Source organism: Nesoenas mayeri, assembly GCF_963082525.1.
Source record: "Nesoenas mayeri genome assembly, chromosome: 6".
NCBI classification, from domain to species: domain Eukaryota; kingdom Metazoa; phylum Chordata; class Aves; order Columbiformes; family Columbidae; genus Nesoenas; species Nesoenas mayeri.
This window is the reverse complement of record NC_137545.1, coordinates 29,205,194-29,224,116: the sequence shown is the minus strand read 5'-3', so window position 1 is coordinate 29,224,116 and position 18,923 is coordinate 29,205,194. Positions and strand designations below refer to the sequence as shown.

General features: G+C 45.2%; 1 protein-coding gene across 5 annotated transcripts in view; it reads right to left on the bottom strand.

The window, feature by feature from the left end:
• BIN1 (bridging integrator 1) overlaps positions 1-18,923 on the bottom strand; it is a gene marked incomplete at both ends in the record, with an annotated part of 93,182 nt that overhangs the window by 37,875 nt on the left and 36,384 nt on the right. For all 5 annotated transcript variants that reach the window (XM_080347106.1, XM_080347109.1, XM_080347107.1 and 2 more), the window contains 4 exons: positions 3,739-3,834; positions 5,711-5,805; positions 6,259-6,313; positions 12,980-13,060. In XM_080347106.1, the coding sequence (XP_080203232.1) occupies positions 3,739-3,834; positions 5,711-5,805; positions 6,259-6,313; positions 12,980-13,060 (327 nt within the window). The remainder of the gene's footprint in view (positions 1-3,738; positions 3,835-5,710; positions 5,806-6,258; positions 6,314-12,979; positions 13,061-18,923) is intronic.

Here is an 18,923-nt window from a genome sequence, read left to right as displayed (position 1 = left end):
CATACTCAGGATACGCCTAGGACAGCATTTTGGACCCCACAATAGGAGCTCCAGACAGAAGCAACCACAGCCACAGGCAGTGGTCCATTGTAACCAGCTATTAAGCAAGAGAAGCAAGAGGGAAAAACTGTAGCATTGTGTCATTGACAGGCAAGACACACTGAGGCCGCAGCCGAGGCAAGGAGGGAGCCAACTGCGTACCAGACTCCTGACAAGTCCATGAGTGAGAATCCAGAACAGACAACTCAGGCCCATGGCCTGACCCTCCATTACTCTTCTTTATCTGAGGTGCCTCAGGCTCTGTCCCCCAGCAGAGTTTCACCTTGGTGAGGCCCAGGCCCCCTGGGCTGCCCTGTTTTAAGAACCAACCAGCCATCCCCCTTAGACTCTACAAACTTCCCAGACTATTTGGGCTGGAACACAGGTATTCCCAGCCTGATGCCAGCACCCCCAGCTCAGAGAGCCTGGTCCAGCATCAGTGATCAGCAGTCTAGAGACAGGCTGCAGAACTGGAGTGAAAAGGCATGGCAAGGAGTCAGAAGCATTTATAATTAACTACAGCACCCAGGGAAATTGAAAGTGCAAAACGAAGAATCGGCATTGGGGTTTACTTGCAACAGCAAAATCCCCTCCCCTGCACTGCACTTGGCAGCAAGATGTGGTCTCCTCTCCCCAGGCTCCTGCAGATAAGCTGCAAAACCGCACGCAGGGCTGATCTTTCTGCCAGACCAGCTGGGACCAGTTCGCACGTCTCCCACACATTCTCCTCTGCGCTTTCAGCAAACGCTGGTGCAGCTCTGCGTGAGTCACGGCTGATCTGCAAGATCTCAGCCACACACACGTGCAAAGTGATTTCAAAGCACTCAGCTCACTTCTAGAGAGGAATCACAACTAAGCTCAGCCACCTCAGTCACATCTCCCTGACATCACACCACCAGTCACAGATGGAGAAAGGATGTCAGGGGGCGCTTCCAGCAGTGTGACAATCTCCGAGATGCTAGCTAATGCATCTTACACACACACCAGATAAAACATACGGCCAGATTATGGATTTATGAGATAAAATTTCTCCCCCATGTCAGACTGGTAGAGATAGCTGGAGTTTTGCCCACATCTGTGATGTGGCAAACATCTAGGTTTTTCCACCACCCCCACCAGGGAGTTTGATTCAATGTCACCCATGTCCCATCAAGGTCACTTCTGCCATTTTTTGCAGCCCCCAATCTTCTGCCACCCTCACGTTTCTAATAGAGTACAGGGAAATACCACAGGGTGCAGATACACAGCGAGTACTCCTGGAGTAGCCACTGAGCACAACCACGATAACAGTAACGGGACTCAGCCCAGGCTCAGAAGGCTGCAGGGCAGCTTCCCTGTCTGACTCCAGGATAGCTGCAGCTGCCCACCACTATCTCCAATAGTCTACTGCTCTGCAATAAAGCCATCTTAAATTAAGTCTCCTTTAAAAACAAACAAACAAACAAAAACTTTCTCTCCTTTACCCTCACTGATACCAGTTTCAGGGAAAGACAGAAAATCACCAATTCCACAGCTATGCAGAACATGGGTTATGGCTTATCTTCTCTGCAGAGACCTGTACTCTTGTTGTGTATTCTGCAACCTCAATCAAAAACTCACTCAGAAGTAATATAGGTTATGCAAGAATCCTACTCCAAGAAGCTATGAATACTGACCTGCAAAGAAAGGATAAAGTATTTTTTGCATTCCCATTTTTCAAGTTAGAGAACACAGAGAGGTTTTGCTCATCCCTCCCCATACAACATTTAAAAGCTATTCCCTTTAACTTAGAAAAAGTCCTTACTAAAGGAAACTATGTTTTCACATTCCTGCTGTGGATCCCATTGGAAGCCCCAAAAAATTCAAGGGAATTTTTCCAGCCTCTCAAGTGAAGGAGATTTCAAAATATGTTAGAATTTAACAAAAAATAATGCATGCATGGTCTAATTCATCACACATTACTGGGCCATTAATGAAAAACAGGCCTTCGTATAACTCAGTTAAAATCATCTTCTCTCCATAAATCATCATTCATTATCACAGTAATGCCAGAATCCCAGGAAAGGCAGAAAATTTGCTTTTGTGGAAAACACAAAACAGAAAACTATTACCACAACAACCAAAACCTACTGAAATATTCTGTAAGTTATGTAAGGCTGGGAGGGGTTTGCCTGCCACCCTCATGAACTCTAATTCCTCATGTGAAGCCAAACTACACTTTTGTACAACTGTCGCAACCTTCAACAATGATACTTATAAGAGTTTCTATCAGTCACACAAACCAGCCTTGATTTTAGCACTTCTCACTGCTCTGGGGTAAGGACAATGACGCATTCAGCTGAACTACCAATAAAAACTTATCAATCTTTTTAAATTCATACCACTGAAAGTCCATTTTAAACAAATAGCCAACTCTGTGAAATATATCCATATCTTATTGTAGGAATCAACAGAAATCCAAATTCTCACTGATTTTAGGAAGCAAACTACAAACAAGTAGTGCTCTCTTTAATGCTTTACTTAAATCATACATAAAATTGCTTTAATGTCCTATTTTCTAGAGCATCATCTGAAGACTGAGAAAGGGACATTAGTAATAAACACCTTTGTGGCCAATTTGAAAGACAGAAAAGAAGTGTGGGAACTCAGTAACTAACACCTTGAGTTTTGGTGGAATTTGATCAGTCCCAACCTTGTGCTCCTCTTAAAATCTCACCGTAAAACCTCAGCAAGACCTCAGCAGAATTAGGATACTAAGCACGGAAGAAACATGATACGCCGAGGTGACTCAGTGCAAGGCCCACAAGGCTGGTAAAATGTGATCTGGACTGAAGCAGTGCAGAAGTGCAAGTCTACAGCAGCCTAAAATAGCAGGGACAGAAGAGGCTAGAAAAATTAAGCAAAACCAAGAAGCCCCAGGAAGCAAGGATACCGCTGTTGTTCATACCACAAGCCTGTGACTAGCCCTCTCTGATAAAGCATGATCCTCTTGAAGCAACAAATATTGACAAACTTTTTAGAAGGCATGTGGTGGGGAAAGGGTTGTTTTCATTGGGAGGAAGCCAAACTGATATTTCCCATATGGCAATATCATTACTAGCACTTCCATATGGTGAAGACATTTCCTGCATAACCTTCTGAAAACGAGCAGAAAGAAGATAACTGTGGGGGAAGCGACAGGACATCATTCAAACCTAGGTCCCAGGATATAATCTCCCCAAAAAGACACTTACCCAGCATTCCCTCTTCTCTGCAAAAAGCTGGCTATATGCACAGCACAATTTTAGTGAACACACAGATCTGTCTTTCATACCAGCCTCTACCTATAAAGCACATTTGCCACTTATTACTTACCAAATGCTTTGTACTTACAAGGAAGTTAAAAAAATTGAAGAACTTAAGACTGAGAGCTTGTGAGCTACTGCCGACCCTGCCCTCCTGCGCTGTGATACAATAGATAATTTTATGGATCCTTCTGTTTCACACTTATGTTTTCTCTTCAGCATCTTTCCCCTGGATTTTTCACCCTCATTTCAAGCCCCAAAAGAGAACATCACATTTTCACATGACCCAGAGCTGCAAAGATCTTGGCTGCTCTAAAAGGAGAGCTTGCAGAGCACCACACACACATCCTCCTAAAGAAGACAGAGATGCAAGAAATGGATTCTTATGAGGTTTCATCTGCTGTGATTCTCTCAAAAAGTTTAAAGAGAATCTTACTTTAATGTCTGGAAATTGGCCAAGGTACGTATCCATGGTCAGCAGTGCCTGATCCACCAGCTTCTGATGGAAATCCGTCCAGAGGAGATCATTGTTCTGAAAAACAAAAGCAGTGAGCTAACTACTAAGAACACAGAGTTCTGCATTTCTCCATGATCCTACAGTCAACAATTTCCATCCCCCAGAGCACTTAAGAAACAGTAATTTATTTGAAAAAACTAAGGAGCAGAGAAATTAGTTGAAAACAGGTGGTCATGCCAGAAATGTAGAGACAGAGGAGAAAGCCTGATGCTGCTGATTCAGGCGACCTCTCTAAGGACCTTCCTCTGAGGGCCCATCTTTTCCCCCACAGTGGCAGCCCAAGTCCATACCAGGGAAGGGGAGATGAAGGTCAAGTTGGCTTTACCTCCTTTTACCAGCAGCCACAAAAATGAGACACCTGACAACACTAGGCACCATTTTCTGCTTTTCATTACAACACCACTTTCTGGAGGACAATAAACAATAGTAGAAAGCTATTCTGGATGTCTTCAGCCGTCACCCTGCCTGGCTCCACAGCGCAGTGGAGGTCCCATCCAGGGTGTGCACCCTCACCTTTGCACACTCTACCTACCCTTGACCTTATCTCAGGCACAGTAAACTCATATCAACACCTTGAATTAGGTGGAAATTGCCACTCTCTCCTGGTTTTCCACTTGAACAAAGGGTTTTTCCTAAAACATTCAGAAAAAATGCCCACTTTATGTTGGAATTTTTTTTTTGGCAGGTATAGCACTGTTCTACTGCCCATCTTTTCCTGAAAGACAGAAACACAAACAAAGGTATGAAAGAGGGAGGTAGAGAGCTGGAAATATTCCTGCAGACCCTCAGCATAGCTACAGGTAGTCCTCTGTACTGTCGCTCCCCTTTGACCTGTCTGGCTCTAATTCTCTGAAGGGACAGTCTCCCAGGAGGCACTGCAGCAGCTCCGGAAGAAACAAGGCCAACAGAGAATGTGAAGCCAAACAGTTGAATTACAATTCCATTATTTACTGCAACAGCACTTCCTAATGGAAAGTTTCCATGTTAATGCAAGAACTGACCTGGAAACGTTCAGCTTTTGTTTGATTTATCTGCTTTGAAGTCAGTATTTCCTGGGCATGATGCAGATGTTATTTCAGGTGAGATTTTCTGCAGGGGAAAGCAAAGGGAAGAACCCCTCTCCTGCTCTCCTCTCTATTCCTTCCCCTCTGCTCCAACGCCAGAAACATCTGCAGATAAAAGCCCAGTCCTGCAGCCCCATGGCAGATGGATCCTCAGAGCTGAACTGCCACAGCTGCTGCCCAGCACAACAGCTGAGCTAGAGAGCAGAGGGCACCTGCCCTCAGCTGGACCCACCGCACACACGTGCCAAGGGGAGCCAAGCTGCCAAATGACAGCCTGTGCCCTGAGCTCCACAGAAAACACCTGGGCAAGCTGGACAGGCATCACCTCACCAAGGGATGAGAAGAACAGCAGCCTGGGGTGACAAATGGCTCAGCCAAACAAGGTGTCAACCAAAATATGGCAGCTGGTGGTACTGCTGCAAGTGGGAGGTTGTTGCAGCTACATAATGGTTGCTCTGACAGTGCTTTGGCCGTAGATTTAGCCTCCCCTTTCTCTTGCACAGAGCTTAAGAAATATACCCAGTTAACCCTATTGGCTCTCTTTTGGCATTCTCTGTTCCTGTTTAGCCACTGTTGGGGGAACAAATTGCTTGTGGGCATAAGCACACTGCTCTGTGTAGCATTCAAGCATCTGGGGACACTGTTCTACACAGACAAAGATACAGGCCACTTCCCTTCATTTTTCCCTTCTTCCCAATGCTGAGGTTGTCTCTCCAGTTCTTCTCCAGAGTCATATGCCTGAAGAAAGGCAGTACACAGACACCACTTCAAAGCTCATCTCCACTGACCAACCAAGCCTGGTGACCCCACATCCTGGACAGTCTTACCTCTGCTATTTTATTTGTGTCATCCCTCCCAGGCCAATCCGGCTCATACACTTCCTGCAAACACTCCGTCAGCTTCTTGGAGGCCTCGTGCATGGCTAGGAAAGAAGAGGGAACTGCTTCAGGGAGAAGAAAATAGTGTGTTCCTCACTTTGTCCCTCATCCTGAGGAACAGGGGCACAGGAGGGTTATAACAAATGCTAAGCTCCTCCTTGCAGAATATCTGACTCTTGATAACACAAAGATGGAAGGTAACCAGAGGGAGAAAAGAAACTGAGGATGTAGTCACATCAAAGCCTTTGTCTTTGTCCTACCTTAGCAGAAGACGTGAGAGTCTATCTCCTAAGACAGCACCACCTGTTTGGTATCAAAGCACAACCCTATTCTATCCCAGCTGGTCCTGAAGGATTCTGAAAGATCCCCCACCCAATCAATGCTGACCTTCCCTACAACTCACATATGAGGAAACACCAGGAAGGGGTGGCTGCAGAAACCTCACTGCATAGGTAAGCACTAGAGGGAAAACAGTCCTCTCCTTATGCAGACCTTACCTTTGACAGAAGCCAAGTAGGTTCGGAGGTCCTTCTGCAGCCTCGTGCCTTCAGACTGTGAATGTAAGGAGAAGAATGTCAGTTATTCTCTTACATAAAGAGCATAAGAAGGAGTTATCAAGCATTTCTAAATAAAGAAAAATGGTCTTGCAGATGGGCTACACACCCGCCTGATGACAATACAAAACACAAATAACAGTGAGACCACACAGTCCTCTGACTTGGTAAACCCACAGCCAGGGACTGGCAGGCATGTTTGGCCAACAGTACTACCAAGGTACCAAGTAACTTGATGTGGGTAAAGCTGTAATTTGCTCTTACCAGCAGAGCCAGCTTTAGTGTTTTGATTTCATATAAGTAACTAGAGAGGGTTCTAAGGGCAACAATTAGTTTATAAGCCAAGGTCTAGTGGATCTGTGCAACATACGTAACTTAACGAGCCTGTAGGGCATAGAAGACAGATGGAATTGATGGATTTTGTACTGGTTTGGAAGCAGTTCAGCTCACCACCATTTCCTGCCACATTGCAAACTAAAACCCCTGTGCAAAGTAGGTACAAGGGACCTCTGACCCGCCCAAACATCCTGTCTAAATTGTCCTGTGCAGCAAATATGGAGTTAATAATCTTTTTCTTTAGCTTCACTGTGGAGGTGGCCTGTCAGAGCAGATCTCACTCACTAGGAAACAAAGGATTAATACCAGAAGCTGGGCTAAATTTTGGCAGTTTAAGCATTCAGATGACACAGCTGAGTGCAGTACAACAATCCAGATTAGAAAGGGTCACAGAGACTTTCACAGCAAAGTTGTTTCAGTCATGCACATGTCCATGCACTCCCCATGAGACCGCTCTCCTGCACTTGGATAAGCACCTCCCCTTCACCCTGCCATGTGTCTCTGACAGTGGTGCAAGGCTGATAGGGAAACAGTCCCAAATCCATACAGTGACATTATACAAACAGAAACAAAAGGAAAAGGAAGGCTTGAGACCAACACCACCACAGAGCACGTCAAAGCAAGGGAAGGAGCAGACACTGAGGATAACTGTGCAGACAACCTCAGTTATAAAAGTGGTTTTATCCCTTACCCTGAGGGATCTCACTGGATCCTCACTATTCCCCAAAGTAGCTGCAAAAACAAGAATGGAGGAAAACAACAACTACACCTCACACCTTCCTCACAGCCTGCTGCCACTCCTCCTCTTCTTCCCCTGGTTGTGTCCCATTGTGGGGGGGGAGGGGGTCAGCATAATGAATTTTGACAGCTGAAGACAACTCCAGAGACAGGGAGCTCCCAGGACATCTCTGACAGCTGCTTCAGAGCTACTAGCTTCAAAAGCAGATGTTTCCCAACAGTGCTCCCTAGCACTCAGGCATCTCTTGGCCCAACTGAGCTCATGCTGTGATCCCTTGTGCTCTCAATGCAGCTGTGCTCTCTAAGCAAAGGCTAAATCTGCCCAGCTGTTGGAGTGGCAGTGTTAGCTTTGTGGAGAAATCCATCTGCTTCTAACACCATGGCCCCATTTGTTTTCCTTGCCTCAAAAGTTCTGGATAAGTTCACACTTATGCTTTCCCTACTGCCATCAACAAAGGAAATGTGGGATGGGAAAGAGCTTGTATAAAAGAAATTCAGACTCCTAGTCTGGGAAAGGATTGGGAACTGACCCAAAGAGAGTACGGGAGGAAAGGAATAAAGACCACATCTGCTGCAAAACTCCTAGGAGTTCTTAAAACACAGAGCAAACAAATGTAGAGCTTTTTGCTGGCTTAAGGTGAGTGTGGAAACCTGGGCAATGAGACCTTCCTAGCAGTGCAATCAGAAAGCACCAGGGAAGAGGTGCCAGAATAATCAAACAGCACACACACAGAGAGGACCATCAGGGAGGCTGAGCTGACAAGCAGCAATTCAGTCACTCTGTAATATGTGTTTGGTTGTGCCGGACACAGGAAGCAAGAAAGGCTTAGAGGAAAGCAGCTCTGCCTCCTGGAACTGGTCCGTGCTAGAAATCACAGACTGAAACTGGCAAAATCAGATGTCAGAACACAAGAAGAAATGGCACTGAAGAAATTATCATGCAAAATCCCTCACATGGATACTCCGTCATCCTGCAGCTGTATAATTTTTAAAAATGACTAAATTTGAACACACATCTTTGAGGTTATTGGAAACTAATCAGCAGGGAAGGTCCTCTGCAGAACTTGCCTAACACATACTTGGGCACTGCAATGTCTAGAACCATAACTCTCAGAATTATAGCATCTAAAATCAGAAACTACGTCTAAAATTGAGCCCATACTTGCCTGAGTCCTGCTAAAGCAGCACATGACAGAACCCAAACTCTTCAAGTTTTGATACCCAGTCCCAAATTCATGAGGACAAAAGGATCCTCTGAGGTACTTTGGCATCATAATTAAGCATCAGGTCAAGATTCTTAGGTAGAACACCAGAAAAACCTGCAAGTCATGGCCCAAATATTGGAGTGTGCAATTGCAGCAATGCACAACTAGCTGCTGCATCCTCCAGGCATCCTTGACGCCACTTGTCTCGCTGTGATGTGCAGTCACCATTATGCAGTGCTGCATCCTGCAACTGGAGTGGTCTTTCCTAGTCACCCCTTGCTGATGTTTAAAGTCAGAGTTACAGCTGATCCCCACAACTACGCAGCTGCTTAAGCCTCTTAAAAGTACCAAGCCTGCCAGGGAGAGTGAACAGACTTTACAGCCTGTAAGATCTGTAGGAAGAGGGATTTCCCAAGAGTGGCTCAGTTTTGCCATGAATCTCATTTCCCCAGCTCCCCTAAGCACCTGGAGTTCCTACTCAAGTCCCTCTTTGGCATTTCCATTGCGCTATTTCCTGTGCATGAGTAAAGCAGCTCCCTCACTTGCTACAACGGTTTCTTTTCATTATTTTAAGCATTAATGCTTTCCCAAGAAACTCTGGCAATTGCTTCCTCTCTGTGCATGCAGCACTTGCTTTCTTCAAGCAGGCTACAGCAAGCTGTCAAGTACAGATATGATTCTGCATAAGCACCTCTCACAATGCAGTTAGACACTGTCAAGTACTGTATAGAACAGAAGCTTTCAACACCCTTGAGTGCACATTTAAAAGATGCTTTCTATACTCAGAGGTAAAAAAAGATAGGGAAAAGGGTTACACTGGAACCTGGAAAATTAATCTATTCCCCAGTTATCAAAGAGCAATAGGTTTAAAGGTGTGCAGAAGGAAGTTATAGAGGTATGGTTAAATCTAAAGATGTTCAAAAACCTAATAGTATAGTATTTTTTAAATCACAAGAATGTTAAAAAACGAACAAAACCAACCAAACAAACAAACAAACAAAAAAAAGGAGAAATAGTGTGCATATGTGTGTGTATATATATGTGTGTGTATATATATCTCAAAGTTACAAAACTCTACAAAAGGAAAATAAAACTAGGACAAAAATTGAAGATCAGTCCTGATCCTGAACCCCATATTCATTTCTCATTGCTGCACTAACAAACTGACTTAGAACCTTAACGCAGGGACAATGACACTGTGTCTTGATGTAAAAGTGACCAAAACAAGTGGTTCTACTCAAACACGCAAGTGTTGTGTTGAGCAGATTTTGCCATACTTGTAATCACGGTGTAATTCAACCCTGTGAGCCTATAACACAACCAGGCATAATATGCAGGACAGTATGTACAAGAAGATGCATATTTAAAAATAGAAGTGCTATGCTTGGGAGGCTGGAAGAGCTTTCACTCCAAAGGCCTAAGGAACCGCCTATTACATATAGCTTTCCTCAATTAAAAAACAAGAGGGGTTTGGTTTCCTTTTCTGCTTTCTTGCTTTGCTGAGGGGTTGTTATTTACGATACCTTTCACTGAGCACTACCTAAGCATGTGAATTTCCATAGAGCTGTTTCTTCATGGAAGACAGGTTTCCTAAAACCCTTTTTTCCCCAATCTTCAAAATAAATTATTTCATCCTAACATTAAACTCCAACTCCTTCTTTGCATAACCTCCCTTGTTTTGAAGTTCCCATGGGAAGGATTTTTATTATCAACAGGAATGTTCTACACTTGAGACAGACAGGTAATATCCTGTTCCAGAACTACACTGCAAGAGCAAAGGTTAAGTCCCCGCTGCCTACCCTGCAGGCTGAGGCTGTGCCGAACACCACGGGGTATGGACAGAGATGGATGCAGCCCACATCAGCAGCAGCTTGTCTCTTGTGTTTGCTGTGAAACACCGTAAACCAACCCAGAACTTCCACACAAGCAACAGCTCACAAAGGGTCTCACAACGCAGCTCTCTCTCCAGCGAGTATTTCAAATGCAGGGGAAGAGAAGCTAGAGCCTGGCACACCTCGGGATGTGGCCGTGTGGTACCTTTGCAGCCAGCCTCTTGCTCCCAGGTCTGCGAGGACAATTTCCAGGACAGACCTTGTGCCTGTGCCTGAACACAAGTGACACTGGGAAAGGGAAGGAGAGGGGAGCCTTCAAATGAACTTTTTGGGAGGTTAATTGCTGAAGATAATCTGTCATGAGGGAGTAATATAATAGCCAGTTGTGCTGCTTGTCAAGCCTTCAAGAGACAGACAAGATCTCTAGAAGTGTAGTTATGTCCAGTTCATTTGTCATGCAGCAATTCCACCTGTCTGAGCTAAAAAGCTCCTGCCATTTAGAGATCTCAGAGCAGTGCTCTTATGTGAACCTGAATGGACAAAGAGCTGGAAAGTGCAATGCTTTCCTCTTTATCCACTCAACCACCATTTGAGAGAACCACAAGACCCCTTGGTTGAAAATGAACAAGTAATTATTAGACCTGCTCTCCATTCATCAACAGCCCACATATGGAACGTGTTATAATGTTACAGTCATTAGAGTCAGAGGAGCCTCTAATCAAGCAGCAAACAAGGCCACTGCCTGGTCACAGCCCCACCAGTTCCACAGGAGAGCTGTTCTGTCACAAGCCTGCAGCACATTCAGCTTCCCTCCAGCCTCCATTCCCCTCTGGAGCAGACTTGGTAAGGGAAGGGCATAGAAATCTCACATGTACCTATACTACACACACATATCATACATGTAAAAATGAAAATGAGTGTGTACACATGCACATATAGTTGAAGTTTTTCTCCCCAGTCTGCTTGGCATCATAATAACCTCTCAGACTGGATATCCTAACAATCCAGCTAACTCTTATTTACGGTTTGCCCTGTAAAACAGGCATTGTTATTTTAGTAATAGGGAAACTGAGGGTCAAAGCAAAACCAACAGACGCCAAACAGCAAAGGCAGAGCAGCCTCCAGCTACTTTGATAAATTATTTGGAGAATTCAGTTAATGTCCTGCCCCTGCAAAATGAGAAAAGAAATTCAGCTGTAAAAAGGCAGTGGTTCTTTAACAGGCTTCTCAGTGCACCACTGGAACTTGTGGCTCTGGAAATTGAAAAGCCATTCCAGACAGCCAGATCAAGATGTCTGGATTTGAGTTTTTCAGTATTTCTCCTTTTAAAAGGCTATTTCCTGATATCTGATACTTAAAAATGATACAGAAAAGTCACTCCTGGTAACGTCATGTCATCAGAAAGAAGCCAAATTGGATTCCTCTTTGTACAAGACAATATCATTGGTCAACATGCTATAGAGATGTTACATGAACTTCTGTAGCAACTGCTGCTATTGCTGCCAAGAAAATGGGCATCAGTCTCCAGGAATCTCCAGGCAGCTCCAGTCAGACATAAGTCAAAGTCAGACTGAAAGATCGTAATTATATTCTGCTGTGGCGAATCCCTTCTCAGCTGGTTTTGCGACACATAAGCACATCTGCTGAGGCTTAACAGACACAACACAGCTGCTGCTAACAGCTATAGAAAAAGGTACTAAATATGTCAGGGCACAAAGGAGCTAGAAGATTTCTTCAGCACCACCTGAGCTCTGGTGTGGCATGCATTTCCTGACGTGAAACTTAAACACCACTTTCCTCAACACCAAGCACTCCAGTGCAAATCCCCTGAGGTAACTGATGTTTTCCTCTCCTCTGAGTGGCTGAAAGCTCCAGATTAAAAAAAAAACCCCACACACGCCCAGTTCAAGATATAAACTGACTGTTGTTTAAGCACGAGGGTGGGGGAAAATTGCTCCACTGTTAAAATATTTTTGTGTGCTAAAACATAGGGCTGAAGCAGACACGCGAAAGAACAGTGACTCAGGCCTGACACAGTGAATAAGCGAGGATGGGGAGGCAGTCAGATTTAGGTCTTAGCCACAGAAGGATGTTCTCTTTTCACTATTTGCTTTCTTTGTCTCTTTTGCTCTCCGCTGCCCTTGGGAAACTGAATCTGCCTTGTTCCATTTGATTTTTGATTTCTAATCTGTTTCTCATTCTATCCAACTTTCAGAGATAGAACGTTGTTCTTATGTCTCTGCTTCTAGCCCAGCATTGAAAAATTACATTACAAAGCAGCTTCTAGCTGAAGTGTTCTGGTTGAGCTATTTCTTTTCCTAAACTTGGGTCTAGACAACTATTATTTTTCAGCATATACTCTCACTGACTCCATGATAGGGACACTGGAAGACACAGTGTAATTTCTCATAAGTAAACAGCTATGAGTTGTGGGTCACTTCAATAGGTCTACGGCATCATTTAATTTAATAGGCTTTAATTGCATATTGCAGCAGATGACTGGAAGCTAATACTGAAACCCAGGATGTAATTACATATCACAAATTATCTTACCAGCTGTTTGTTGAAGTTCTGCACGCACTGTTCGAACTGTTCATCTTTTGTTTCATCTGCTTTCCCAAGCTTCTGAAGGACCTGCAGAAAGAGAGGAGAAATACAGGAGACTTCAAACAGAGAAAGCAAAGCAGAGACAAAGAAAAAGTTGCAAGTTTTTGCTCACTAGGCTGAAAGAACAGAAGTTTAGAAGTCTCCATTATTCTTGTACTCAGAATTTTCAGAATATTTCATAGTCATAGTTTGAAAAACAACTTACAGATGAATCAGGATAAACTCAGACCTTTTATACTTTGCTGTACCCAAGAGCATGACTGAGGTTTGTCCTTCACTGACCTGATGCTTTTTGCAGACAAGGCAATAGCAACCCAGTTGTTTATCTCCTGGATCAGCAAGAAACAAACCACATCCCTAATATGCCTTGTGCTGTGTGGTTACACTAATCCTGATTTAACAGTAGTCTCTGGTCCACACAGGGTTTTTGCTCCCAGAACAGCTAGACTGCCCTCACAGAGAGTCACGCAGAGACCTCCTTAGAAAGAGAAGGTGGCCGGAACAGTGAACGTTCCACCTCCTTTCCACCTTTCCTCACTATGTTCATGCTTGGCAGGAGCTGGCTGTTGAGACCAGCGGGGGACCTCACACCAAGAGTCTATGTAGCACCCAGTCTGTGTGTCACGTCTGAGAGTGCCAGCAGCCAGCCCTGTTCCTCTCACCCCCTGCCTGCTCAGCACAGCTCTCAACAGCCTGTATAAAAATCCTTATCAGACTACTTCCCTTATCACACTTCTCTCTTAATGATCTCTCCATGCAGCTAAGTGGACTGTTCCCGAGCTTTGATCAAAGCATTCCATTTTCTGGGTAGGAAAGTAGGTCCATCAGAAGCAGGCTGAGAAAACTGCAGCTGTGGAGGAGGGCGGCAGTTACTTCATGCCCCAAGCAACTCCAGCAGCAGGGAGATGAGGATGTAAAGCTGTAGCTGGTTAAGCTCTATTACAACATCTTGGTTAATGGAAAATAAAACCTAACCATGAAAAAAAATGGGAAAAAAAAACCAACACACCACTTGTCTCGCAGGGCCAGTAAAACAGAGAAAGGCCCACCCCATCCTCAGTCACAGGAGGTTTTGGAGAGCCAGAGGTGGGCTACAAAGGGTGCTGAGGAAACATCTTTAAAAGCAAGGGATTCTTGAGTGGCAAGAGCATGACTGCCCAAGAGGCAGAAAGCACTGGAAAGCTGAAGTCTCTCTTGTTGAGCACATCAGTCCTTCAGCCACAGGTCTTGGCCATCATGTTCAGCTTGTCTTAGAGAGAAGAGGGTCAAGAAGCAAAAGCAGGTGCATGTTACTGCTGTCAGGTTTACAGGAAGGCCACTAGTAAGTGTCTCCAGACCAGATGCTCTGAAGGACTGTCCAGTAGCTATAACAGCCACCTGAACCAGCTTCCTCCAGCTCCCTTTGCTACTCACAGATCTTCTCAGAGGATTTTTCCCCTGCAGGGCAGGGATCAGCCTTTCACATTCGGACCCCAAAATGGTATTGAGAAGGTCCATGCAACATGATGTAAAATAAAATAGAATATTTTCAGTTGGAAGTGACCTACAATGATCATCTAGCCCAGCTGCCAATGCATCTACTGGCCCGCTCTCATCTTTTTACACAGCCAAGGTAGGGGACACTTATGTCTATTTGGCTCATCTCTGTTCCCCTCTCCCCCATATACACACAGACATTCCCAGTTCACTCCTGACCACAAAAACTGACTCTAGCCCTAGACATGATAAATCACTGCCATTGTTCAGCACCCAGCTCGTAAATCTGGGACTGAATGTCTAGGAGGGAATCGCTGTTTTTCATTCTCCCTCTGTTCAACAGTCTCTCTTCACTGCCAGTAATCACTGAGGTATCCAAGTGTCAGCAAAAGCAGGGGAAAGGGCACATACAGATAAAGCCTGATCTCTTTGTGACCAAGGGCTGAACCAAAAACCTCCAGAGTCAGAAGCATAACTTTCTACAGCACAAGCAACAGCAGCAAACAGTGCAGCTACAAGCATCCAAAGTGCTTCGTAAACCTGTCTATGTAGCAGGATGTAGAGAACATGAATATTCTCTTCTTCCTCTCAAAGCCTTGGCACAGAAGAGCTTGTTGGAGAGCAGAAGAAGCAACACTGGTTGGACGGGCAGAGTCCTGTACACCAGCCACTGGTGCCTCCTTTGCTCACCTGCTCCAGTAAAGGGGAGCACACGCCACAGCAATGCTGCTGCCAAGGCTGCACATTTCTCTGCCACAGCAGCAGGAGAGAAGGATTCAGTATGGCGTAATCTTTCTCATCAGGTGGAAAGGTGATCCTCTTCCAGAAAGGATGCTGCTCGGAGGCCCTGTGTTCCGCTGTACTCCCCTAGGCTACTCGGCCCATGGAGCACAGATTTCCCACTTGCTGGGTGACTTCCTAGATGTCCAAAGAACCGTAAGGCCAATAGCACCCATCACAATAAATAACAATCAAGTATGCAAGCTGCAAATTCCAAAGCAGAATGATGCTCCCAATGTGCAGATCAATAGAATTGTTGGGGACACAAAGCAGCTTTTTATGGGGCAATGCATCTGTCTGGCTAGTCAGAAGATGAAATGCTTTCAGGCCTGGAGGGGAGGGAAGGAGACTGTTTAACTGGGAGGAATCTGGAGTATGTCGACAGGGTCAAAGGTTTAGAACAGCCTCAGAGCTTCCTGGTGCAAAACACTGAGCAGCACCCACAGACTATTCATTGTGGTGGCTGCACTCCTGCTTCCCACATGTCCAAGAACCTTATCTGCAGTTCCACTGCTCCTTTGGGGACAAGCATACAGAGTCTGGGGTCATCCGTCCAGCTGGAAAGATCTTTGTTCCGCTGCGGTGAGGTGCTCTGCACAAGTCCTGCAAAACGCTGGGCACTGGAAAGGGCTCTAACTCACAGCCTGCCTCTAAGGAAAAAACTCCTGCTGCAATAGCGATGCCCAGCTGAGGAGCAGCTCTGAGTGATGGGGAGAAGTAACAAGAAACCCTGCACTTTTCCACAGGAGTGACACGGGGTGAGTGAAACAGGATTTGAGCATACCAGTAGAGGAACAAGACAAGGAAAACAAATCTATTTATGAAAGAAGTGAATCCCTGGCTACAACAAAAGACCTGCTCTTGCTTCCTACACTCCTCCCCCATCTGGTAGATGATGGCTTGTGCCCCAAATCTGCTGGCCCTATAGGCGAGTCCCAGCCATACAGCCCACTCTGATCCCTTCATTACTCAACATAACACAGCAGAGAGACAACAGCCCTGGGCTGCAGCTGGGCAGAGCTTATCTTCTCATACCACTCTCCCTCAAAAACAGATCTGCCCCATGCAAACAGCCCAGCAGTCAAACCCTAAGGTCATATGAACAGCATCAAATGATGGCTTCACAAGGCTGGCCCTCAAGCCCACTCCCATCAGACAGCCATGTAGGCAAGTTGTACTAACAAATCCCTCCGGACCCCTAAGTCAGCCAGGGATGGAGCAGACGGCCCTGGGTGTGCTGCTGACCGCAGGCATGTCTGTGCTCACTGCTAATAGCCCATGAGCTCACAGGACCAGTCCCCTCCCCGGGCTGGTACGTGCCGTCATAGGTCAGGCTATTCCGGGTGAGCCACGGCTGCTCCCTCCCTTCCCCTGTGATGGTCTTTAATCCTCCAGCTTGCTGCAAAGCCAGATAAAGTTCGGATGGAAACTTCAGGCTCTTTGATAGCTATTAATGGAGCAGATTTACCAGGGTAAGAGTCAAGACTCCACTGCAGCTCTCAAATCTCAGGGCAGATCAGAGATGGTGTGATCTGTCAGCTGCTGTCTGGAGGCAAACCACACCAGGCAGAGGGCATGGATCTGGCATTTAAAAGATTAAGAAGCAACTATGGCTAGGCTCCTTGATCTGCCCTTGACCTGAGAAGTCCTGGCCCTGCATAAGGAGAGGGACAATTTCAAGAGGGTGCAAGCTAGCGTGAAGGAGGGAGTAATTTCGTATGAATCCCACAAACCACTTTGTGGGATGGATTTCAGAGTGGGCTTCAATGGGTTTCAGTCTTGGCTTTCTATGGTTTCACTATGACAAGATGAGGATCTCATCATAGCCAATGTTTTTGGTCTCAGGCACCAGACACATTTGGACACTTAAACACCATTTTCCAGTGTTGCTCAGAAACGAGGTCTCTTCCAACAATTATCTAGATCTGCAGGTACTCTGCGTTTCTCATAAACTAGAATCACAGGCACCTGACCAACTACTGCAGCACCTCCAAACAGAGCCAAATTCCACCCATGGAGCCTCAGTTTTACTTGCATTTGAATAAAAGCAACAAGAAACAAGGAGATACAGACTGAAGTTTTAAAAGCACTTTAAGATGCCAGGAGGCAAGATGCTATTAACAAATAAGGAAATAATCACATTCCTTTCATATCATGGATGCATTTGTCATCTGCTGTTGCAGGCAGAACTATTTGCAGGAAGTTCTGAAATTATACACTTTGAGAAGTGAGATAACACAGAATAGGTGACAGAGAAATCTGGAAATCCTCTGTATCAGAGATCTGGCATTCTGCTAGCACTGGTCAGGCAAGTAAAGGCATGAAATAGCCTTCAAAACCAACATATTTTCCCATCAGCGGGGGAAGGTTGCTTAGGAAAATCCAAGTTGCAGGTTTTTCTCAATAGCAAGACTAAGATTCACAGGATAACTGGGCGTTTAGGTAACCACCACCGTTTTGTAGGACTCAAAAGGAAGCATCTCATCTGGCTGCAGTCTACCCTCTTTTTTCCAGGTGTCCAAGAGGAAGCATTCCCACAGGGCAAACCCCTGCACTGCTTAGCATAGCATCTCCCATGCTCTTCTCCTTTGAGCACCAGACATAAAGGAAATTAAGATCTGGAGATCAGCCCTGTGACCACCAAACTCTGATGTGGAACAGAAATCACCATTAAGGACAAATACTTGCCAGCAGAGCAGCAGCAGTGGGCATCAAGAAGCAGTATCAGACCAACTAAAACATGGTTCTCCTTCGCTCTAAAAAGCAACTGTAACAGATTCACATTTATGCTTTCTAGTAGAGAAATGTAGCCCAGATGCTTAATGTATCCACAGTTCCCACTCAGCACCTTCCTTTGCTCTCTTCTGAAGTATTGATGACACAACAAAAGCCCTGAAAACCCAAATATTCACAGCAAACACCATGAAAATCCATTATGTGAACCAGCAACCTAATAAAACTATACTTTTCATGGCATGGGTCACCCATGCCAAAGACCAGTTTAGAGCATGCACATGATGAGTAGGAAGGCAAAAAATAAATGCAGCTGTGGATCCCAAAGAGAGCTAAATCTGCAAATGAAACATTGAATTTAGGGTGGTTCAGCCCTGATGAATGGAACGTCATTAAGCCCACAGCCAGAGCACATACAGCTTGAGCCCTGCAGGTCCACTTCTTACTCCCCACTCTATCAGAGAAGGGGTTAGAGTTACATCTTACTGATATGGGCCTCATGCTCCTAAATTACTCCATATCCTGGCCCCTCCACCCCTCAAAAACAATGCCTCTGACTTTCACTGTATCTGCCAAATCCAGTGCATTATCTCCAACTACCAACTGGGCACAAAGCCAGTAAATACTGTGACTAATTTTGAATTGCAACAAATTGGCATATGCCAACGGGTCAACTAGCAACAGAACAAATAGACCTTTGATCTCAGGTCGCTGCCTATTTGTCCATGGAGGACATTATAATGGGAAGAGGGAGAGAGAAAAGTGTCCAAGTCAGATGGAAAGCACAAAGCCACATAACTTAATGAAGTACAAGCAAAGGAAGTTTCATAGGCTTTTTTAAGCCTGGTTTATTTTCTACCCAAATGAAATGTGACTTGCTCAGTGAAGTAGATCTGTACTC